General features: G+C 32.3%; 2 protein-coding genes across 2 annotated transcripts; one reads left to right on the plus strand and one right to left on the minus strand.

Moving 5' to 3' along the window:
• The first annotated feature begins 563 nt into the window (after nt 1-563).
• Nucleotides 564-21,456, plus strand: LOC148298985 (serine/threonine-protein kinase OSR1-like). Its single transcript, XM_088276476.1, has 17 exons — nt 564-693; nt 1,059-1,139; nt 2,658-2,717; nt 4,293-4,370; nt 4,705-4,809; nt 8,185-8,233; nt 11,724-11,901; nt 12,018-12,142; nt 12,220-12,313; nt 12,391-12,535; nt 14,689-14,857; nt 16,035-16,182; nt 16,830-17,023; nt 17,854-17,946; nt 20,276-20,352; nt 20,439-20,631; nt 21,200-21,456. Exons 3-17 carry the CDS (start codon nt 2,659-2,661, stop codon nt 21,269-21,271), a joined length of 1,779 nt encoding a protein of 592 aa, XP_088132602.1. The 5' UTR covers nt 564-693; nt 1,059-1,139; nt 2,658; the 3' UTR covers nt 21,272-21,456.
• Nucleotides 21,457-23,909: 2,453 nt separating this feature from the next.
• Nucleotides 23,910-25,216, minus strand: LOC148298986 (uncharacterized). The gene is made up of 2 exons (XM_088276478.1): nt 24,394-25,216; nt 23,910-23,914 (listed from the first exon to the last, which is right to left on the minus strand). The coding sequence occupies exons 1-2, from the start codon at nt 25,214-25,216 to the stop codon at nt 23,910-23,912; spliced, it is 828 nt and encodes a 275-aa protein (XP_088132604.1).
• Between the last annotated feature and the right edge of the window lie 222 nt (nt 25,217-25,438).

A 25,438-nucleotide genomic window follows, 5' to 3' on the forward strand; every position in this document is an offset into this window, starting at 1 on the left:
ATATTTTTCTTGCAAGTCCTGTAAAGAAAGTCGGGGAAAATATCATTTTCCGCGGTCGCTAGATTAATTTTTCATACATATGGTAAAATATTGACACAAATGCTAAAATTCTCGTGAATTCAAAATTTAATTAGATGTTTTGATAAGAGTGATAATTATCCTATTGTCATTGTTATTTTCTCTATAAAAAATAAGAATGACTTTACGTCACTATACTATTTCTATGTCACAACTACGTATCTACGCATACATACCTACCTGAGCTGGGATCTTAACAAGTACTTACTAGCATATACACATACAAACACTTCCGTTCACTAAGCTAAATTTGATATAATAGGTCCTGTAAAGAGTAATAATGTAAGGTCACGGGTGTCAACTCAGATGCGAAAATGGCTCTAAGAGTTTCATCTCAATACGACACAGCGAAGGACCACGAAGCGCTAAGGGGAACTGTGCAAGCTCATCACTCTCGGGTTGCAATAGTGGCGATGTATTCCTTTCGATGTGTAGTCATTACGTAGCGGGGGCGGATGATGCTACCGCACGTTGCAGGTTAGTCCAGTTCAGGATAAGCACTCAGCGGTACTAGTAGTCATCTTTGTACAACTTCCATCTTGATATCAGGAAAACATTTATAGTCAAATAAATAAAGTGAATCTTTCATTTTGTTTGGAACCTATTTTTTTTAAAGTAAGTAGGTTTTTTATGTCGTCGTAAATTATTTCAAAACTCTTTTCACATCTCATCAATATATTGTTAAACTTTGAATCTGAAGTCGCGTATATATTTTGGCGTGTGTATTAGACTTTGAAATTCACCAAATATGAGCATAAGATCCACAATTTTGTAATCGGTGGGGTCACGATTACTATGTTCCAATAATCTTAATATTATTTCATGATGACCTGATGTATAATAAGACTAATTTTAAAGGTTTAGCTGATCCTTAAGAGCCTACCTTTAAAATATATTTATAAATTTTTTAATGAAAATATATTTAAAAAAACTTAAATTTTATTTAAAAACAGATTTATTGAGCATTTGTGTATTTGTAGGTAAAAAGGTTTTTAAAACAATAACCCATTACTGATGTTTTGCATTTCTGATGAAAAGAAACGGAGACAGCAACAATAAAGGTGCGTAATTTCATAAACTGTTAATAAAACTTTGCCAATGTTGCTCTAAACTGTAGACTTGTATTGGCTTATCCTTAAGTATTTATGAAGCTGCACTAAACACTGATGTAAAGCTCGTGTGTTGTATATTTCTAAAGTTTACAAATCATTTATGAGTCAGATATTGATGGTAATTATAGTGAAAGCCTCTCTCTCTTAAGTTCTCTAGAACGGCTCCTGGACCTACGCAACTTGTAGTTTTATCATACATTATCTAATATCGGAAATATTGTCTTCTCCCAAAGCCACATATTTTGAAGAAAATAAAAGGAAGCTTTTATTTTTGAGAAATTTACTAAAATCCATAATCATAAACTATTTCAGTAAAGTATATTACCATCAATGAACTGCTGAAACGCAATGAAATAGAACCACTTTTTAAGCAAATCGTTACAAGCGATGAAAGGAGGGTGAAATATGAGAATATTAAACTCAAACGATCATGGACTAAGGCTGATGAATCTCCACAAACGACGTAAAAGCCTGAATTGTCGGCAAACATGGTTATGTCGATGATAAACCACATAAGTTCTACACGGATGGAATAATGAAGCTACCCGAAAAATAGCAAAAGGGCACAGCCAATAATGGTCAATATGTACTTGATCAAAATTAGTTTTTAATTAAGAAAATTTTATAATTTATATTTGAAGCACTAACTTTGTGATTTTCCATTTTATAATTTAAATGTAACTTTGTTTTAAAATCACTATAAATATTTTATTATAACTTAATTATAATGTCTACCGGTTTCTAAGCTAACCGCTTCTTTATCAAGACTGATTAATACTAGTATTAATAAGTCTTGATAAACAAGCGGTTAGCTTCGAAACCGGTAGAAATTATATGTCACAAAAAAACTATAGTGATTTTAAAACAAAGTTATATTTTAATTATAAAAAGAAAATTTTAGTTTGAAATGTACCAAAAAGCCGTGGAGACTTAAAATAACATCTAAGACGCACTGAGAATAAACCCTTACCCTAATGCTTTGGTTCATGGTCCCAAGCAACAAGGTGCTCTATACACCAAAATGTTTAATGTTTTATTATCCCCAGTCTCTTAGCGTAAATGTACCGCTCATATTGATACCGGCCTTGACTCAGAAGTATGGCCATCTTCTCTGAATATTTATAGTAATGAATGATGATCGCAGTATCATGATGTGGATCAATTGAGTGAAGGGGATCCCGATAAAAGTAGAATACTCAATCCTTGATAGGGTCCGACCAGGACTATTTTTATTTGCTTACTATTCCTACATAATATTCTACCCTCTGTCATTTGCTTTATTTATTATGTATACTTTATATGTATATTATATAATTTTTGTATGTTTATATATATATATATATATATATATATATATATATATATATATATATATATATATATATATATATATATATATATATATATACATACATATAAATAAGGAATTTTAATTGCAAAAATTTATTGTTAATTTATTACTTATAGGATGGAACCGTCGCATTTTGAAGTTGACGCCATAGATAAGGGGGTTTCGAAACGATCTGGGTAAGATTATATTTTTTTAGCACGCAAAATGTATATATATATGTATATATATATATATATATATATATATATATATATATATATATATATATATATATATATATATATATATATATATATATATATATATATATATATATATTCCATTGGTCCGAGTGTGTGAATGTAATATTAATAACGTTAAACAAGGACTAAGTATGTAGATATTATTGGAATGTTGACCTGAATGCTCACTTCGGTGACCCACGTAATGAAGTAATAAACTAATTGCCCAAGCTTTGGTTAGGAATGTCACCTATGTTACATTTTAAAAGGCTTTATTGCAAATATTTTAATTTAAAATTCAAATACATTTTAGTCTTACAAATGAAGCAGTAACCATGAGTCAAAAAGATTTAATTTTAGATATGTTTGAATGACAATTGAACGCAATAACAATAGGTATTCGTCTTTTTGCCATTGACAGCATTTGTAAAGATATGCGAAATGATAAAGAATTGAATGAATGCAGGTACCTATGTTTCAGGAGTCCACTTTATCTCGAAATTGGCGACTTTGTCTAAATGGGGATAACGTACGTCACCGAGTATTTAATGTTTAATTTTGGACCGAACTTGACCCTATGTTGTATGTTATAGTATGTACAAAGAGCGATATCTATTAATCGGCTCACAATACTGAATTGCGATATCCATCTATCTGCTCACAATAGTTCACAATACTTAATAATGATTATGTTGATTACAGTCCAAAATATTACCAATATTGGTTTGTCTTGGCGAAAACAAATATAATTATGCCCGGTGGTCAATGATTTTAAAATAAATCTTTAGGTAACGTTGATTCTTCACCCTGATAAAAATTTCATAACTCTAACCTGGCTTATATAAAACATCAACGGCAATTATTACATGGTATTGTTGAAGTATTTGAAGGATGGAATCATGAAAAGTCTGATCCTTTAAAAAATTCTGTTTTAAATTAGGCTACAAATTGCTTCTCCATCTACCGTATTTTCTAGATGTGGCCTCTCGTGTCGAAACATTGCATGACCCCTATAATTGTTGTATTAGTTAGCCCACGAATTTTTCAGTTTTATTTTAGACTGTTAAGCTTGGACTGGTATCTGAAGCGTTTCTTTCGTGTGTTAACGATCAAGATAACACTGCGTTCATATAATATAACGTCCCATACACCATCAGGTGCGCATAAGGGTTTGAAGAAGATATGGAATAATAAAAATATTTTTTATTATTATTCCAGCTTGACTAAGTGATGGGTGCAATACTTAATCAGTCATATATGTTTTACAACTATAGTATTATATATATATATATATATATATATATATAATATATATATATATATATATATATATATATATATATATATATATATATATATATATATATATATACAATATATATATATATATATATATATATATATATATATATATATATATATATATATATATATATATATATATATATATATATATATATATATATATATATATATATATATATATATATATATATAAACACAAATACTGATATATATGATTGATTCCAGGAGGACTGTTTCAATCTTAGCAGACGGTGAAGTAGAACAGAGAGAAAGGTCTAGCAACACGCATTGCACCAATAGCAGGTATTCATAAAGACGAAATTATATATCTACTCATGATGAGGTTCCAACTCTTGGTCCCGTGTCTCGTGTCGTTCTTGGTTCATAACTTCTAGAACATTTAATACATTTAACCGATATTTAGAGAACAATTATCTCGGGAGGCCTAATTTATGGAATGTGGAAAGGCACATCCACCTTCACGCTTGTAGTGTCGCCGACACTCGCCAAGAATGGGAAATGTACGGTGACGATATGTAGAAACAGTGATGAGGAACAAACTCGGATGCGTGTGGTCTGACTATAATATTGAATTAAATCTGCTTCTTTTACATTGATGTTTTCACAATCTATTTAGAGATGGAGGCCCTTTCGAAGATGAAACAAACGTCAGTGAAATTGGAGAAATTGCATTAGACAATAGCAAGAGCGGAGTTTTGTCACGATTAGGAGTTACAGCGAAGTAAGATATTTTATTTTTACATTCGTGGTTTTTATTTTTACTCGAGTTTTTCATTTATTCCATAATTAATTAATTTTTCTGACATTGATTTTAATATTTAAATAAAATGAAAAGATTTAAAATGATACACATGAAAAAAAGGTTTTTGTTTTTCCGACCTCTGTCACATTGAGAACATGGTTTATTAATTTTTTTAGACTTCAAATTGTTTATTATCATCTGTACCCTGTAGGTAGTAAATAATGTAAGATACAGGAACGGAACTATGTGGTCGTACTCACGTAAATAGCAATACTGGTCTTCATGATGTAACTTGCGACTGTCCTCGGTTCGTTCGTTATGGCTAATGTAAAAAGAGTTCCCGGTCAGGCTTTATATACTGCAACGCTTTGGGCGTGGGGATGCTTTTTCATATTTTTAAGCTTAGAATCAACACAGCGAAAGGATTAGTTTATTAATATAACGAATACTCCGTTATATCGGGGCAAGCCTAATCACTTCTAATTAAATGGAATTCCTAATCCTGCCAGATCCAGTCGCTAGTCGGCGAAGTAATGATTTTTCGAGCCGGATTGGGTACTTGTTTGGCAAGGTATACATTCTACTCTGATTCCAGAAACTAACTTATTTATTTTAATTCTACTTTTTCTTCATTTGAGAGAAACCTTAGCTCTTAATACTTATGACGCGAACACCCATCATAATCTTCGGTTGGGATTGTGTAACACTCTTCTACAAATTAATAATAGTAAGTGATAAGATTATCTCTACAAATGACGCACCAAAGGTGTGGTGCATGTACAATTTTTCCCGATTGCATTATATACTAAAGGAAGTGGATATGATTTTCATAAAAGTGAGTGCGGTTAGGACTAGGTCTCGAAATGAACGGGCGCAACCGGAATATTTGTAACTATAGCTTCGAGTTGCCTGTTATTATAATACTATAAAATGCGGTTGTGAATTACTACGGTTCTTAATGATTCGTTTGTGTACACTGATCGAGGGACCAAATCCTTATTTTTAGAGAATCCCGTCCACAAACTTTGATCCGTTTATTGGCTCACCGACTACATTATTTATTGATTTAGTATTAACTTCTCTCTTAGTATAAACATTTTAATCGTTACGTTACACGAAAGAGGAAAAAAATATAACGCAAATAAGAGCTATACATTCCGACGCCACGAGAGTGGAGCACAAGGGAGCGACGTATACGTAACGAAATAACGCGATAGAATAGTAGAATAGATGTACACGCGTTGTGTAAATAATACGTTTTATTTTATTTATTATTTACCGCTTACTGACTTCCTTCGTGAACATTTCGGTCTCTACATAAATAACAAACCCAACGAATCTAAGACAAAATCCGGAACTACAATCGATCGAAAATATCGAATCATGGATAGATATATTATCTCATCATTTAGCTATCACAAACCATTAATATGAGTTGTAATATTACCAATTGAAGTACCAATCAATTGAGTGTGTCCAAATACTTGTTCACAAAATCTGGATTATCTCCAATTAAAGGAGTTATTTTTATATTACTTTTTGACATCTCATCAAAGATGATGAGAACCTAACCTTTTTCTGCTCAATAAAAAAGTTTCTTTTCATCTCACCAATAGATGTCTTTAGTGAAATTCTAATGATTCAAGGACAACGTTTCGAAATTGGTTCATATATAGAACTTCCAAGAATTTAAGTAGCGTGGTTGTGAATAATGGGTAGAATTGGTGAACGTTACACGTGTATAACGTGATCCCTTATTGGTTTAAGGGATCACGATACACACGTGTAACGTGATCCCTGGGCTGATGCCTATGACGGTCGTCAGCCCCGTAAATACCCAGACTTCCATATTCTTCATCATCTTTGATGATATGCCAAAAAATAATAAGAATATATATAATTCAGGTATTGAATTATTGTATTCAAATAAGAAAAGTAAAGACATTCGATTTTTCTCACGTGCATTTATTTTAATGAAATAACCAACATTTGATTGAAACACCCTGTTTAAAGTGTAAAAATAAAAAGTATTACATTTAGCTACATTTAATTATCTTATAAAAATAATTTTCGGAGAAAATAAGAGATTTTATTTTTAATTTTATTTTACTTAAACCATCTTAAGAACTCAAAGCGTAAAGAAAGGGTTCAATTAGTTTTATTAAAATTTATTTTTATATTCTACCCACCAGACAAATTAATTTTAAATATAACTTTGAAATAAATGTTTTTAGAAATTATCATAAATGTGCCTTAACCTTTATTAGGATTAAAACTTTGCAAATATTCTTAAAATTTTAATATCCATTACCTTCATACATATATCAGTATGGTCATTTATTTTTTTTCGATTTTTTAAAGGCCATAGTGATAAAAAAGTGTCATGTAGTCATTAAATAGCATGTGAAAATTATCAGCTACTTTTGATAAGTCTTACTATCTCCGAAATTATGTAATTTTTTTTGTGTTCTATAAGTAAGTTCCAATTTGGATTCCAGCTATTAAAAATTTTTTTTTTATACAAACTTGACGATTTCATATCAGTGTAAGGTTGTTTAAGGGGTGGGTGGGTCAAATTGAGGAAAACCAGCACATATACGCGCACTACCTGAAACACATTTTCAGTATTCTTCTTCAAACCCTTATTGGCACCCGATGGTGCATAAGGCACTGCATCATATAAACGGAGTTTTATCTTGATTATTAACACACGAAGGAAATATGATCAGCCCTCCGCTTCAGGTCGTAAATTTTTCATTACTGATACGCACTAAAGTGATATAAAAGTGTGATGGTATTCGATTCGCGAAGTTTTTTGGAATTATCCATTTCAAATATTGATTTCTTGAAGCCAGAATTAGAAATCTTGGAAATATTACTATGTCCCTGAGTCTCGATGAAGGCAGGCACCGGCGCCGTGGTGTTACTGGGTAGTCGCTTGACTGCAAAACTCGGGTCGCTGGTTCGATTCTCGTCAACTTTATGATGAATTCAATAAATATGTTATTTCAACAGATCTGGGTATTTTATATGTATTTTTCGTATATACTACACCTATCCTTACTATCCTACCAGAGGACTCTTACAAAAATCTTAGCGGGTTATTCCACTTTCTTATTATTATTATTTCATTTTCTATTTTATACTTTGAATAGAAAAAAATCAGTATTTAAAATAAATGATATAACCTAATTATGATTACAACATAATGTAAACATTTAATTTAGAGAGGTATCTTTCCAATAATAAAATGGTAATTTAAATTGATTATCATCAATGTGATGTGAATATAATATTTTGATAAAATTATAGAAGTGGTCGCATCAACATATCAAAATCATTATATTTTTGTAGGACTAAATCAGATGTGGCAAGTTCCGGAGTATCAGGAGTATTTCGACAGGTGAATTTTGTTTTTTTTTGTTCATTATTTTATTGACACCAGCTTAAAATGAAAACAAATGCTTACTTTTTGTAATTAATGTTTTAAGTAATTGTTCTTTTTATAAAAGGTGGTTGGGGGTTTTTTTTGTACGATATTTAAACGTAACACGTTTTTAGCTAACTCAATATTGTATCGTACCTCTATCTCATTGAGTCATATTTTGTTTGATATTACTATTTTTACTTCTGTACAACTTGTTTACGCTACACGGTACATTGTCTGAAGATTGAAACCTCTTTTAATATTTTATATTTTTGAGTATTCAATGAAATTAAATGTGTTTTCTTAATGTATTATACTACATTGGTGAACTGGAGAAAAAGTCACTTATTGAATAATATTGCTAAAATACTTTAATGATGTTGAATTGAGGATTGAAAATATTTACTTAGTGATTTACGTCATGTGATAATTTACACGTTTACACATTTAAATGATGGTTATTGATAAGATAAAACCAATTTAAGAAAAGTTAAACACTTGTATATTTCCCACATGAGTTTTATTTAATAACACACGACTACTTTCGAAAACTAACAGATGTTTTCATCAACAGGTGAAAAGTAAAACTAACGAGCAAAAAATATTTAGGTATATAAAGAGGTTGATATGGTAATAAATAGAGGGGGGTTAAGGAACACGACTTTTTGTAAAAAGAAACAAAGATAATAATGGGGACGTATTTTGAAACAGCATATTATTAATTTACGTTTTATCATAATATTCTTTTACTGTATATTTCTAAATTGTTCATGACTTGACCTTTATTTGTAACTGAGTGTAATAATTTAAGTGTATGTGAGTCAAATGAGTGGTTAGTTTCTAGTATATGATTCGCCAATTCTGGAAAATAATTACTAGTACCTAAGTCCACGGCGATGGTCTCTGATTCTAATTACGAGCTTTCTCGCAGTTTGGGTAGTATATTTTGTATCGTAGTGTTCACATGGAGTTTAGTAAACACCGCTTCTATCTAGTTACCGCTTCTATGTACTTTAGATTTTAATTTACTAAAAAAATAATCAACATGTCATTCCAAAAAGTTAATTCCAAATCAATAAATAAGATAAAACTAATTTTGCTATGTTGCTTAGGATTTTATAGGTTTTATGGCAATTTATTTTTTTAATTAAAAGAAAGTTACATTTTAACAACATTTTGAGTATGTCCAAATACTTGTTTACAAGACTGCCCAAACATCCATATTCTTCTTCATCTTTGATGAGATGTCAAAAAATAATATGAAAATAACTCTTGTATATGGAGATAATCCAGATGACAGGAGTTATTTTCATATTATTTTTGACATCTCTTCAAAGATGAAGAAGAACATGGAAGTCTGGGCATTTCCGGGGCTGACGACCGTCATAGATGACTTTTCATCTCACCAATAGATATCTCAAATGAAGTTCTAGTGATTCAAGAATAATGATAAAAATTGGTTCATGTATAAAGAACTTCCATGAATTTGAGTAGTGTGATTGTCAATAATGGGTAGAATTGGTGAATGTTACACGTATGTAAAGTGATCACTTAAACCAGCCTATGACGGTCATCAGCCCCGTAAGTTACATTTTAATTATAAAATGGAAAATTAAAAATTTTGTACCTCAAATATAAATTAAAGTTATTTAAAAAAATATTATTAGTATTGATTTCTTAAAAATACATTAATTGAAAAATTACGCTCTATCAATAAATAACTATTTAATTTTAAAACACTTTTCTTATTCAAAATACAGAGTTGATTCTGGCCACTAATGTCCATCATCTACAAAACATATTATATTTATAAATATATATTTGTTTATAACTTTTTAAATACATGTCAAAATATATTCAAAAAGTTATTGTACCATCAGAGTCTAAAAATGATAATTGACTTTAAACTTTCAATGCCCAAGAAACATTTTTCTTTAGAATGCTGCTAGGATATAAAAGGTACTATGTGCCTAAATTTCATAAGTGACTTTTTCTCTAATTTGTAGACAGAACGCAAATGTTGAAATTAAATTTCCGACGTTCTATTAAAATCAGCAAATTTCATTATATATATATATATATATATATATATATATATATATATATATATATATATATATATATATATATATATATATATATATTTAGCACCCTTCTTACATATCCAATTATTATGTACACACTTAAGTGTATAAATTGGATCAAAAATAATTAGAGTAAAATAACGTTATGCAATCATTTGGATGAGGTACACTGTGGAGTAGTATTTTATTCGGTTGGAACTTTCAATTGAACGGTTTACTATTTATGGCATTATTAAGACATATTATAGATATTATTTGGAAGCTTATGTCTTCAACCTCCTTCATAATATTACACATATAATCGATTTCAGCTGTTCGGCCGTCAAATTATTTACTGGCACAATACTGACAACATCTTTATATTAAAATGCTATACTGACTTCCCTTACCGGCACTGCATTAACATATATTCCAAACTGCCTTTACTTCCTGTTACAAAGTTATCTCCGTAATATATCTTCTTCTTCTTCTTTATGAGCCCTCTGACCTCCACTGCTGGATATAGGCCTCTTCCCTTTTTTTCCATTTCCTCATAGGTAATATATACTATTCTTCTAATTCTGACCCTTACTTGGGTAAGCCCAATGACGCTCGGGGCACTGCATTCATATTCCAACCAACCTTAAAACCGATTTCAACGTTTACAAAACGTATTTGAGATACATGGAAGTATTCCCAAAAAAACCTTTCTTTCAATTCGTTTCGTTTTCCGAATGCAAGAAATCCATGATAAACAAAAATCTGATTATTTTCTGCAAAAATACGCTCAGTTGAAGAGCCTAGCGAAAGATAGAGTCAGGTAGAGACTAATCATGATAGAAGCAAATCAATCATAACACAGATTGTACCCTATGTTCGCAACGAAATCAAATTTGGAAATCGAAACAAATTTTTTTGCACCTTATATCCATTTGAAAATATGTACCTAAGTATCGATAAACTCACATTGTTGATGGTTCGAAAAGCGAAAAAAAATGTTGCCTTAATTAAAAATAAGTTACCTAATTGAAATTAAAACAAAAATCAACATCTGAATTAAAATTATCATTTGAAATAAAGACCGCGACCGCGCATAGCATTATATAGGTAGGTATGTACTCTTAGTATCTACATAGACCTAGTTTAGAAAATTGAACAGCAAAGGTCGCGAATAAAAAATACGCCAAATATATTTAAAGGCGGATATAAACATAAATATTTCGCTCCTTGTTTACAATATATCTAGCAAGTTTACCGTACGCATCAAAAATGTTCGCAAATGTCATATTTCACGCGTGCTATTATTCATTGTCTAAATTCTGCAACTGAAATATGAGCCGGATTTGACGAAAATTTAGTTGTGGTCTATAGTTATAATTTTATGTCGTATCTCTTATTTTCAGAAATCATTCGCGTCAGTTGATCGCCAGATAAATGGCGCCCTGTCCTCCATTGCGTGTGTTGCTCGACAATCTTTCGAGGGTATTGGTAACATCTTGGGTAGAAAGAGCACATCAGCAGCCCCCAACTTACTTCCTTGGCCGACACATAAAGAGTCTTACGAGATTCTTAGAACTATTGGTATGTTATTGCTTGTAACATTTATATTAGCCGCCCTTAGCTCGCTTTCAATATTTATATTAAATAATATTTACCAGGGGGAATTAAGAAATCCATTAAATTTTCATTGGTTCCAGGCAGTGGTGCTACAGCTATTGTTTATGAAGCATGGTGTAAATTAAAAGAAGAAAAATGTGCCATTAAAATTGTTCAAATGGACAATAACACCGTATCAATTGATGAACTGAGGAGAGAAATTCAGGTACGTTTACGAGTATAAAACGAGATAAAGTTCTCAATAAAAATAAAGAAATATTCTACCTTAACATCATTCAACAGGCCATGTCAACATGCAGTCACGAGAACGTGGTCCAATACTACACGAGTTTCGTTACTGATAATGAGCTTTGGCTGGTTTTAAAGTTTCTAAACGGTAAGTTGTACTCATATTTACTAGCAACTTCTAATGGGTAAGTAGGAAAGATTTTTGACAAATGTACAATTTTCCAGGAGGAAGTCTTCGGGACATTATCAAGTACTGGCTGCAGAGCCACGGCTGCGAGAACGGAGTACTCCAGGAACCGTTGATTGCCACAATCCTAAAGGAAGTCTTAAAGGGCTTGTCGTACTTCCACAAGAATGGACTCATACATCGGTATGCATTTTCACGTTTTATATTTCTTTCTAGTGATTACGTATTTATTGATGCGCTCTTACTATTACACATGTATTGCGGGAATATCGATAGCGTTCAATGTTTTATAATTTCAAATATTATAATGTTTAATATATTATACACTTCTTAATAAATATTTATGGATTACTTAACAATTAATGCTCATTTCATATGTTATAAGAACTAAAAATTGCGAAAATAACAGCACATCGATATATTTTTTTCCCAGAATAATTTTTTATTTTCTAGAAAGTTTGTATTGCGCTGCGTTTGTTATGCGAGGCGTTTGTTATGCAAGACGTCACTGTATATGGGAAACGTAGTAGAATAATAATGAAATTTTGATTGATAAAATTATAAACAATATATTTAGATTTTTTTTTAACATCTTCATTTATTGCTAAATGAGCAACTCAAAGTTAAACATTACATTAGAAACAATAAAAGCTTTTCATTTAAAGATTCTTAAAACAAATTATGGTGGATTTTCGTTGGCGAAAACATTTTAATTATTTACTCTGGAACACAATAATACAATGTTGTTTGAGCCGAATACATAATTATTACACGAGAGTTGTCTTTGAAATTTTGCGCATAAAGCAGTATATAGGTTTCAGTGTATTTGAAAATATTCTTTATGAAGAATATTTGAAGAATTCATAGATTTTCACTTTCATATTTATATAATATCACCGTAGACTGGGTACATCTTACCTTCGTGCAATCAACCATCAAGATAACAATGCATCGATACGTGTTTAGGTATATACTCGTAATTCATTAGGAATCTGACTGTAAACATTGAAATATTTTCCATCCTGTTTGTGCACATACAGGGTGTTTCAGATTGTTTTTCGTTTTTGAAACTTAAAAATAAAACACCAGAATTCGTTCAAACTTGTTATAATTACTGTTTAATTCAAGAGCAGGCTTAATGTTTTTATTTATCAAAAATAACCGTTTGTAAGTGACAAATAACAATCAACTTCTTCCCACTCATTTAATCGGGAAGCATATTTTTCTGGACATCGCAGGAGCATCGCTCTTGGAATAGTGTTTATTTCCTCTGTATTTTTTTATTTAAAACATCCAGGTTGGGTGGCAATGGTTTGTAAACTTTACTTTTTAAGTAGTCCCATAGGAAAAATTAGCAGGCGTTAAATTTGGGCTTCTCGGTGGCCAGTCCATGTCTCCTCGGCGACTTATTACTCTTTCGTTTTCAAATAAAGTACGGGCCAATAATTCCATGCCTTGATATAGCAGCCCAAACGACAACTTTCGGCTAGTGTAATGGTTGCTGATATAGTTCTAGCTAATTGTCAGAAGCCCAATATCTGCAATTTTGTTTATTCACGTGGTTTTTGATGCCAAAATTCGATTCTTCGTTAAACCATATGCTGTTGAAACCCCTAAAACGATTTTTCATCGTCCTGCAGAGCTTAACTAGTTTAGTAGCATCATCGGGATTTATTTGTTAAACAATCACAATTTTATAGTTGTGAAAATGCATATCTTTGCGAATAATGTGATGAACCGTGCGAATGATTTAGTGAAGCTACGCGCAATCGTAGTGCGACCACGTGTCGCTCATAACAGACTGGCGAACCCGGCCGGCATTCGTGCTCGTCCTCGGTGTTCTTTTGCGCCCAGTTGATTTATCCGACATAGTGTTCCCAGTTTGTTCAAACTTGCGCACCCAACGCTTGATTAAATTCACACTCAAAGAATCACTGATGAAATTAATGCGATTCCAAGAGCGATGCTCCAGCGAGTGATTGAAAAATATAGTGCCCGGATAAATGAGTGGGAAGAAGTGGATGGTGCGCACTTACTAACGGTTATTTTTTACATATAAAAAAATAAAACCTGCTCTTCAATTTAAAAGTAATTATAACAAATTTTAACGAATTCCAGTGTTTTATTTCAAAGTTTCGAAAACGAAAAACAATCTGAAACACCCCATATTAGAATAGTTTTATTATTTTTACTTTATTTTTTGAATGAACATCTGATTATGTGTACAAGTGTAAAAAACAACAATATGGAAAAACGAAATTTACTTCCGCTTCCCACGGCCAATGAGAAATAAGATAAATAATACATGTGCTAAAATCCGTTTCAAACTTCTCCAGAGACATAAAAGCTGGTAACATATTGATCGGAGAAGATGGACAAGTGAAGATTGCAGATTTCGGAGTGTCGGCTTGGTTGGCCACGAACTGTTTCGACCGCTCCCGCCAACAAGTCCGGCACACCTTCGTGGGAACTCCGTGCTGGATGGCGCCAGAGGTCATGGAACAGGTAAGGCAACAACTCCCGGCAGTGGGTCCTTCCAGGTACACGAGATATCAATGCCTGATTTATTTATGTTCTTTTCCTTCAGTTCAATCATTCTATTCAATTGTGTAAGGTCAGTTCCGTCAGTACCATAAGGTGAGTCTCGCTCTTATGGTACTCTATCACTCTGTGCTTCAACATTAACATATAACATATTGTCAACCTTTAGCGAGAGTGTTCGTTTTTTTATTATATTTTTTTTACTTAAAATATATTAATAAGTTAACTTATTTTTTTTTCTTTCAATAAATGGTTTTATATGATTGCACATTAATATAAGCCATGTTTTGAAACAAGGGAAAAAATATTTAATTTTTGAAACAATAACAATATTATATAAAAATATTAAAAGGTCGCTAGAAATTATTTTGTTTTAACTATCGCCACTCTCCTTTTTTTATCTTGTTGATGCATTACACGGTAGGTTAGTATATTTTTTTGATCAAGTATTGTTTGAACTTATTAAAATAAAACTCATTTTATTGCATTAAGGTTAGAAATATCTCTCGAAATAAATACCCCAAGTTTGAAATATCTTAATAAAGTTAGAAATATCTCTCGAAATAAATACCCCAAGTCAAAATCACATAAAATCATGTTAGGGTTTTTGGGTTTAACTACCACATTTTATTCTGTAGTACCTAAGTAGAATGCATATTTTAAAATGGAATACAAAAAATAAAATAAAGATATCCTTTTAAAACGATGCACTTTTTATGCACGATTTTCAATTATAAACTATTGAAATCATGAAAATTTCTATATAAAACTTGTGTTACGCCTCATCACTCTAAAGTTCATTTAAATTACTCGTAGGCGCTAAAAACCGCCAATGTTTGTATTGGGTCGAATCTGGTCCATACGCTGTTTATTTAGACTTTTCGGATTTTAGAAGTTAGTGCAATGACACTTATATGAGTGGAACTAGTTTTTACCACATACTGCATTGATTGCACTTGAAACCAAGACGCACCTTCGTGGAAACTCTGTGCTGGGTGGCCCCGGAGTCATGTAGCAGCCAAGTCAGTTAGTTTTAAACACAAATTGCTTCGGACTGTACTCTTATTTGCGAGATTACTGAATGTTATCAAAATCATGAAATATTCTATCTTTCATGCATTAATGATTTTTTTGTGCGCAGGATAGAGGTTATAGTTTTGAAGCTGATATTTGGTCTTTCGGGATAACTGCGATTGAGATGGCCGCAGGAGAGGCTCCATATAGCGAGTTTCCAGTTATGAAAGTGCTAATATTGACTCTCAGAAACGATCCCCCGACTCTAGATACCGGTAAGTACTACATCCACAGCCACCTGTATCGCTGAAAACATGAGTGATTTCAGTGAAAAATAGGGGCAATCTGGCAAAAGTATAATAAATATAATGTGAAATAAACACAAGTTGAAAATATAAAAAAAATTAAGGTAGCATATCAAAAAAAAAAATTGAGCTGATAGACAAACTCTGAGGGCTATTTCGGTAAATTGAATTCGGTAAATTAAAGTACAGAATTGAACCCAAAAATTAACCAAGAGCAGTTGAAAAATTGCGATAACTAAAATATCTGTTGGCTTGTGTAATTATTGACATTTTTTTCCTAACAATGTTGCACCTTTATCATAAGAAATTGTTAACTTATATATATATCAAAACGTGTTCAGCTAATAACAGTACAATATGCAAGCGTCTACTGGTTATCCATGCTACGTATCAACACAGTACATGCGGTGCATGCGCGTAGACTGTCTGTCTATGACGTATGCGATGAAGAAAGTAGAAACGATGCTCCTACCTTTCCATTTAGTTGAAACGTTCCGGCAGATACCAGTTGAATTCGGAGAAGGAAAGCATTTCACTTTTTGTCTGATAAGAAGAGTGTACGTATAGTACATGTATAAGTATATTACTAATTTACTTTTTGTTTTAACTTTTTCTAGTTGCAAAAAACAGAGATCAGTTTAAAAAGTACAGTAGCTCTTTTCGAAAAGTAATTGATGATTGCTTACAGAAGATTCCTTCCAAGAGACCTACAGCAGAAGAACTTTTAAGTTATAAATTTTTTAAAAAGGCAGATAAGAATGTTATTTCTAATTTTTTTTCGAAATATAAATCAAATATGGATACTCTTAAGGTAAGAAATATAATCTGTTAATGGTTGTCGTTAGGTATATATTATTTTTCATCTTATTTTTATCGAATAAGTTTTATGTAATATTCGAAACCATTAATTTTTTTTCCGTCATCAGTTGTAAGGATCGAGAGAAATCAGTCGACTGTGGTAAATTTTGTAAAATATTTCAAAATATTGAGGAACATCTCCGCATTATGTATAAAATATGGACATTTTACTCTATTCCTCTTTTCTATTTCAAAGGTATGAAGCAACGCAGCCTTTGTTATAGGTCATAGGTATCCAACCTTTTTTATTTCTTGCCAAAGTTCCTCGTCGATGGCGGGAGAGAAATTTCCAGAGTTCTTTAGTGCATGAGGTATGCATAAGCTTACCGAGTTTTTATTCTACCATTTCGGAACGAGAAACTGGTTACCCTTTTACGAATTGCAGCTACGGAATGATGTGACTGACTTTGAAAATCCGATAAATTAGACGTCAATATTTCATACTAATTGCCATCGATTCGTTATATCATTTGGTAGACCCGTATTCACAAATAGACTCTAGATACAATAAATGCATTTATCAGTGGATAAACGGCATTAATTGACAAGTGGTGTCAACCGACAGAGTTTTGAGAATGGTTTTAAATTTTAAAATATCTCACAAAAATGCGTTAGCGTAGTTATTATGACTTTTATAGTGATTGAATTTGTGAAGTAATTGAGCTCCTAACGTTTTTAAGAATTGTTAGAGGGGAGGGAGAGTAGTGATTCATTATTATAAGTGTTGGAAGGAAAGTTCTTTATTAATCATAACACATTTTATGAAAAAAAATCTTTAATCAGCAGGAAGACAACAAGCAAATAGCGCATTCTTCGCAAACAGTAAATAATGATGATTGCGAATGGGACTGGCCAGATATTGATAGTAAAATAACTGTAAGTATTTTTAATGAATATCATTATGTATTTTCATGGTTTATATATATTTATAAATATATATATATATATATATATATATATATATATATATATATATATATATATATATATATATATATATATATATATATATATATATATATATATATATACATTCTGTAAGAAATCGGGCGTGACCAGACAAGTGACCTCTCCGGTGGTCTCCAGTGGAATGAATGCGATTAACACCTAAAGCGCGATGGCCTCAAACAAAACGCGCCCAGCGGTGGTGGGTCTGATCTGACCCAGTACAGAAATCGCCTTTTAGGCGTTTTTCGTCGGGTTTTTATATTTTATATATTATTCAAAATAGCCTACATAGCAATAGGATAATGTGTCATAAGTTTTGTATGAGAATTTTCAAGTTTTTGATAGTTTTGAAATTAAATTATCCAAGCGCATAATTTTACATCCAAACGCGACCGCGCGCTTCGGCTCACCACCACAGACTAACTAATTTATATACTCACTACTACCGCGGAGCATGTCACACGCGCATGTAGCATGGTTGGCAATGAAGCAGTGATTGTAAACATTTTTATTTTTACTGAATTCAAATAATTTGTGTTTTTAATTTTATAACTATATTTTAAGTCAACATCATAACAGATAGAATTATTAACAAAATGCAACTAAGTAATTATCTTCAAATATAAAACGTGGCAGTTAGCTCCAAAAACCACAAAATGATTCTAGGATTTTAAGTTAATATTTCAAGATAAATTTTTGTCCATAATGCAATTAAAATTCATTTTAAATACAGTGAAAATATTTAAATTTTCATTGAAAAATATATACGGAATTGCCCAAAATGGTGTAAATATTCATTTAAAGTTCGCCATTTCTTACATAAACATTTTGCGGGTTTTAGAAATTATGAATACAATTTTGTACGAAACCAAATAAAACTAATTATTATAAAAATTTTATATACAAGTTCGTTAGACATAATAGGTATGATATTTAATTTTATTATTGACCAATAAATTATTACCAAAAAATAAGAGGACAATCGGTACTTTTCTTGTTGAAATCGATGTTTTTATCACTTACTGACATTTCTTATAAAACCACGTTTTCCGTTGCACTTTCAAATTCTGAATCTAAGGTTTTTGAATTCTAAATCACTGTCAGCTGCGCTATTCTCTCACTTTTCTTTCACTTTTAGAACTGTCCAAAAGTCGTTCAATCTCGTCATGAGATAATTATTTTTTTCCTGCCATTGTGGTAAAGTATCGAAAAGATTTAAAAAAAATAAAACTAGAAATCGTTCAAATATAAAACAGTTTATTGTGAAGGTCTGTGTTTTGTAATATTAATATTTTTTAAATGTAGATTTACCTTATAGTCTATATATATGATATTTAATCCGTCATACAAGTAAACAAATAAATCAGTTAAAAACAAATATAAAAAAAAAACAATAAACGGAAACAATCGCCAAAGATTGACAATGTATGCTTTTGTTTTTGGGATTTCAAAATCACGGCAGACGGCACACTAACACATTGATAGCGATCAACTGACCTTACTCAATATGATTTTTGATATTTTATTTGTTCTTTTTTTTAAATAACTCATTTGAATCTGGTCCAATAATTTTCGTTTGTATCTCAATTTGTAGGTAATTTTTTGAAGAACGATTACACTCAAGGAAAACGACGTAAACAAATTACCTATTACGTAATCAATAATTTTCCGCGATGGTGGGTCTGACCAGACCCACCATCGCAGAGGAAGTGTTAACGAACGCTAAGCCTTAACCAGATTTTTAATCAGATTGATTGGTATCTTCTACAAATAACGATAGAAGTAGAAAGCTTTTTTTTTAACTTTTGGCAGTTGGGTTTGATGTTTTTTATTATTTGAATGTATCAATTTTTGGAATTTTTAATTGTGTTTGTACAACTTCTCCGAGGGAATAAATGTGATCGCGATAAACGATTTTCAATTGTTTTAAAGATTTTAAAGTCCGGAATATGTAAACTAGTAAATTTAGCGGTAGCATAATTTTTAATTTAAGACGTGATAACGACAACCAAACAGTAATAATTACCTGCCTAGTGTTTGTTTACAAAACAGATACAGGTACTGTTGATATAATTTGTATTCGAATACGTAGGTTCTCTGCAGTAGGTATGCATAATGACAGAGGACCTACGTTTATGTCAGTCAGAATGTTTTTTATGGGTCAGGGTATGGGGGGAACTTCCAATGCCATATGCAAATTCGATTATAATTATGTATTAAATAGTACAAACCTAATATTTTATTATTTTATATGCAGGAAGTGCCTAGTGCAAATCAAGATTGCGAAAGAGTTCAACCTAAAATGGAAAAATTACATATTCGTTTGATACGAAGGTAAATATTTTTGGCAAAAATTATTTCACAAATTATGAAATTAATGCGAATAGGAATAAAATACTTTTTTTTTGTTGTTATTGTAGAAACTCTTTGCAAGAACTAGAAATAATAGAGTTTGACTTCCATATTGGTATGGACACCGCGGAAGGTATTGCACGGGAACTCGGAGCTGCTGGCTTGATTAGCCAAAAAGATGTGATCGCTGTCTCCCTCAACTTGAAGAGGCTGATAGTAGAGTGTCATCCTAACAACATTAAGTCTATCAAGTTCCATCTGGTGAGCATCGTTTTGTTACGCCATGTAGACTCTAGTGGTACTGAAAGTACACCGTGATGATGAAAAGACATGACCCCTTATAATAAGAGTAGAGTAGACAGAGGTCGTTGGCAGTCTTGAGAATCTAGAATTGCAGCGCAGAGAAGTTCACTGTAGAAGCCAGATCTAAAGAATAATGCAACGCTGGCGTGCTGGCACGATGATTTCATCTTGTTAAGGACACGGAGTACAATGAGTAAACTCACTGAATAATAATTTGACCATACTTCACTTCTGTTTAAAATTTGGATGCTTTGAATTTCGAAATCGTATTTTGAAATTTAACACATTTAAATATTTCAGGCACTTTAGGTACCCTATCATTTCTTACTAATTTTGAAGGAAAACTCTTTGAGTATTGCATCATCACGCAGTGTGTTGAAGCATTATCAGGAGCTCTTATCGCCCTGAATTAGAATCCGTTCAAATATGTTTTACTATGTAATATGGCATAATGTATCGTAAGTTTAAAAAATACTTTATGAAATAATCTTTGTAAGCTAATTGATTTGGATATATTTCTTTACAGCATTCCTACAATTCTAATCTCATCTTTAATAGCAAGTTTTTATTAGGATTTGCTGAACTCTTAATTGAATAAGAAGAACTCGAAGTTGAAACTGGTACTTATGAAATATAAAATATACGAGCATATTTTATAAAAGTTAAAAAAAAACACCAAAAAGATTTAAGTTTGTGAATGCATTCATAAATAGTTTGTAGTTAATTGATGTTTTATTATATTTTGTTAATCAAATAATAAACTGCAAAGGGAAGAAACGAAAATTAATGAAGTTTGTTATTTTAACCAATCACAAATGCTATTCCCATAAACATTACAGTATTCTAACAAGATCTCGCATGTTTTTCCCTAAAACTATAAATAAATTTTACTTCACTTGTGGTCTACTATTTCTCATAACTTTGGAAGTTTGAAATTGTTTGCCTATCAATATTGTTAATTAGTTTAATACTTTTATGTACCAAAAATAAGCAACTTAAATATTTCTATACAATGATGAGTTAGCTCGATAACTGCCGTACGTTATTCAAAATCCAAGGGATCCAATGCACACGGAAGTTAGAAAAATATTTTTATGTTTATTTTTAAAATTCTTGTTATTTTGACAATTAACTCAAGAAATATTTATAATACTTAACTTTGCAAACATATTGATGGAAGATATTTAAGTAAAAAAAAAACATTTAATTAAATATTTATTTCATAAAATTTTTATTAAACAAGCGAGTACAAATTATATACCGTTCTAAACTCGTGTTGGTTGCATCTTTTCTTTCTTACCTGATATTCCTCCTACATCGTATTATCAATTCATTTCCCTTGGCATGTTACAATATGAAGGTACAAAAGTAATGAAAAGAATTGTATATTGCAAACATAGTAAATTTCATGGAAAAAAGGTGGGTGCAGGCTTATTATTAACATATTAAAGAAAGAGACATGTTTCATATGCCCATGAAGTTTGCGAGTGTACTTCAGGTAAGGTCGGTAGCCATCAAAGAAGCCCTTCACTGAATTCTCAAATAAAATCCAGGAATTAAAAAAACAAAAAATTGGAGTTTGAAAGAACGAAATATTTTCAGAAATTTTAAATAACTTAACCTTTTATCCAAACAATAAAAAAAATAGATTTTTCAATTATAATTTCAGATTCCATACCCCCAACCAACCGTTATGCATCCAAGGATAAGATAATCTGCTACCTGATTTATAAAATTGAAAAATTGATTATTATTTACAACTCAAACATTATTATTTATTATTATTTACACTATAAACAAGAATGAAATCTTGTTTATACCGAAAAATAAAGATTTTTTTTGTTATTTATTTTTTTTTTTTGGGAATTCTTCCCCCTCGTCGAAACATAAGTTTTGTAAATTCTACCCCCCCCCCCCCCGCCGAAAAATACGTTTTTGAGAATTCTATCCCCCCAGCCGAAAAATAATTTGTAGGAATTCTGGCCACCTGGCGAAAAAAAAATTATAAAAAAAAAAAAAAAATGTTTTTTTATTTTTTTTATTTTTTTAATATATATATTTTTTTTAAATGCCAAACAAAGTGACCGCGTTACGGCGGTACCTAAATTTTCTAGGACTAGTCCAAAAATACGGCGGAGGCTTTTTTGTTGTTGACCTTGAAGTGTTTTTTGAATATTATTATTCAAAAAACACTTATAATTTAATATTATTATTGAGATGAAATGAAAATGGAATTCGAATTCACAAGAAAAAGGGCGCGGAAAGAATGATTACGAAATGATGATTTTGAGATTGCGAATTACGAAAAAATTCGAATTGCGCAAAAAAGATATAAGGCAGATTAAAAGTTTGCAAAATATCTAACTTTTGAATTTAACTATTCGGAATTAATTGCCGAAACGAGTGATGTGAAATTTAATATAATATTTAATATGAATCTAATTATTTATTAAAATATCTAACTTTTGAATTTAACTATTCGGAATTAGTTGCCGAAACGAGTGATGTGAAATTTAATATTAAAACGATTAATTAATTAATATTTAATATGAATCTAATTATTTATTATTACCGAGCGAGTGATGTGAAATTTAATCTAAAACTTGCGCAATCTCGAGTGGAATTTACCGATTCGAGTTGGAATTCGCCCGGTCTAGCCTGATACGAGGCGCGCGTGATTTGATTGGAGCTGAATCTAAGTTAATTATTAAAAGGAGCTACGCAAGATGGACAAAATTTCAAGTGAGCAATTTCAAGTTACGGGGGGGGTAATTAAACGATATACAATTGTTAGTAAAGATTAAAAATGGTGAAAAATACATGCACGACTGTATAATATTATATAAAAACGGGAAGGAAGGGGGATAAATATATATCTACGCTTGAGATTGTGATTTGATTCACTCACCGATAGCTGTGTAGCTGGTAGTAGATACTTGGGCACTTGAAGGATAGGATAACACAACGATAGCTGTGTAGCTGGTAGTAGATACGTGGGCACTTGAAGAATGGGTTAGGTTAGGTTAGGTTTTTTTTTTTTTTTCCTTGTTGTGTTACTTAATATCCCTTGTTTATTATCTACCAAGGTGATATGTTGGGGCTGTTTTTAGTGTAAGTGTGTGCTTCTACGTGTTTTGTGCTTTGAGTACCTATATTAGCTGTGGCATGGACTATTTATTCTTTCTGACATTTGTCTTATGGCTAAGGGAACCATGCGAAACCTTAACTAGAAAGAGTTATGCTGAAAGAAAAAAGCAGTCTTTATTCATGTTCATCGGGATTTTGGAGGCTAGCTCCGTTTACATAGGCATAGGGGGTGGCTGCTTTAATCCTGTGGGTAGTTTTGGGCATTGGCTGAAATAAATTGCATTTTAGTAAAAACATTAAATGTAAATCGCTCTAGTTATTTATCCATTTTTTGGATCCTGTTTATTATTAATTTTGCATAAGATGCAAACCGTCTGGACAGTGAGCTGTTTAGTAGTGCTTTCTGAAAATTATCGATTGGAATGTTGATTTTGTTGCATTCCTTTTCCAGATCGTATCGTTCTTTGGCGAACATCGGGCAGTGTAAAAGTAAATGCTGGACGTTTTGCTCGCTGATGGTGTCGCACGGGCATGCATTGCTACTCTTCAATTTAAATCTGTGCAGATACGATAGAGTAGCTCCGTGTCCCGTTAGGATTTGTGTCGTCTCGAAGGTGGGTTTATTCTCTTTACCGAACTGCTTGCAGTCTTTTAGACTTTCGAAGAAATATCTAGTCACCGCTCCTGTTGAGCTAGTTTGGTACCGTTGTTCCCATTCTTTGAGAGACAATTCCCTGAGCTCCCGTTTGGCATAGCTCAGTGGAAATTCGCAGTATAGCTTTGCAGTTTTGACGTGCAAGGCTGCGTCTTTGGCAAGTTCGTCCGCTCTTTCGTTTCCGGCCAGTCCATTGTGTCCCCGGATCCACAGGAAGTTGCACTTGATGCCTTCCTTCTCGAGATTTCTCGAGGTTTCCTGTATGCAGAACACCATCGGGTTCGTGGGAGATCCGTCGGCTAGCGCCTGTACTGAGCTTTTAGAGTCTGACAACAAGTTGACAGTCTTCCAGCCTTTCCTTTTACTAGCGACCCAGTCCAGCGCCTTCACAATGGCGAAGAGTTCGGCTTGGAATACCGTGCAGTAGTCGGCCATGGGTAGCTTCTTACTGTGTAACTCTCCGGAATTGTCAAATGCGGCGAAGGCAGCGCCCACTTTTCCTCCGGTCTTGCTGCCGTCCGTGTAGATGTCGATTTCATCAATGGGGAATTCCGTTCTGGCGTATGTTTCCGGATGTTCGGTCTTCAGGCCCACTTGTTCGCTCGGGTGGGGCAGGTCGGTGTAGTTGACCCTGCCTTGGTATCGAACGTCACTGGGGGTGTCGGGGATGACGAGTTCCTTTTTTGTGCGGTAGATGTCTTTGATCTCTCTTATTTTGATGTCCAACGGTGTCAGGCCCGCTATCGCTTGAACAGAGGTAAGTGACGTGGTTCTGTAAGCTTTGCATATCCTTATGCCCATCGACCGTTGTATCCTGTTGAGTTTGTCTTGGACATTTTTCCGTTTGGTGGCATCCGCCTATACCGCTGCAGCGTACGTCATGGTCGGTTCCACCACCCCAGTGTAGATGGTTTTGACGATATCTGGGCTCAGACCCCAAGTGGGTTTGGCCAGGAATGTCAGTCGGTTCGCTATCTTGGCTGCCTTTTTGGTGACCGAATCGACGTGTTTATTCCAATTTAG

The sequence above is a fragment of the Brachycentrus maculatus genome, unplaced genomic scaffold (genome assembly GCF_059751285.1).
Source record: "Brachycentrus maculatus isolate JH-2025_06_01 unplaced genomic scaffold, ASM5975128v1 h1tg001452l, whole genome shotgun sequence".
NCBI lineage: Eukaryota > Metazoa > Arthropoda > Insecta > Trichoptera > Brachycentridae > Brachycentrus > Brachycentrus maculatus.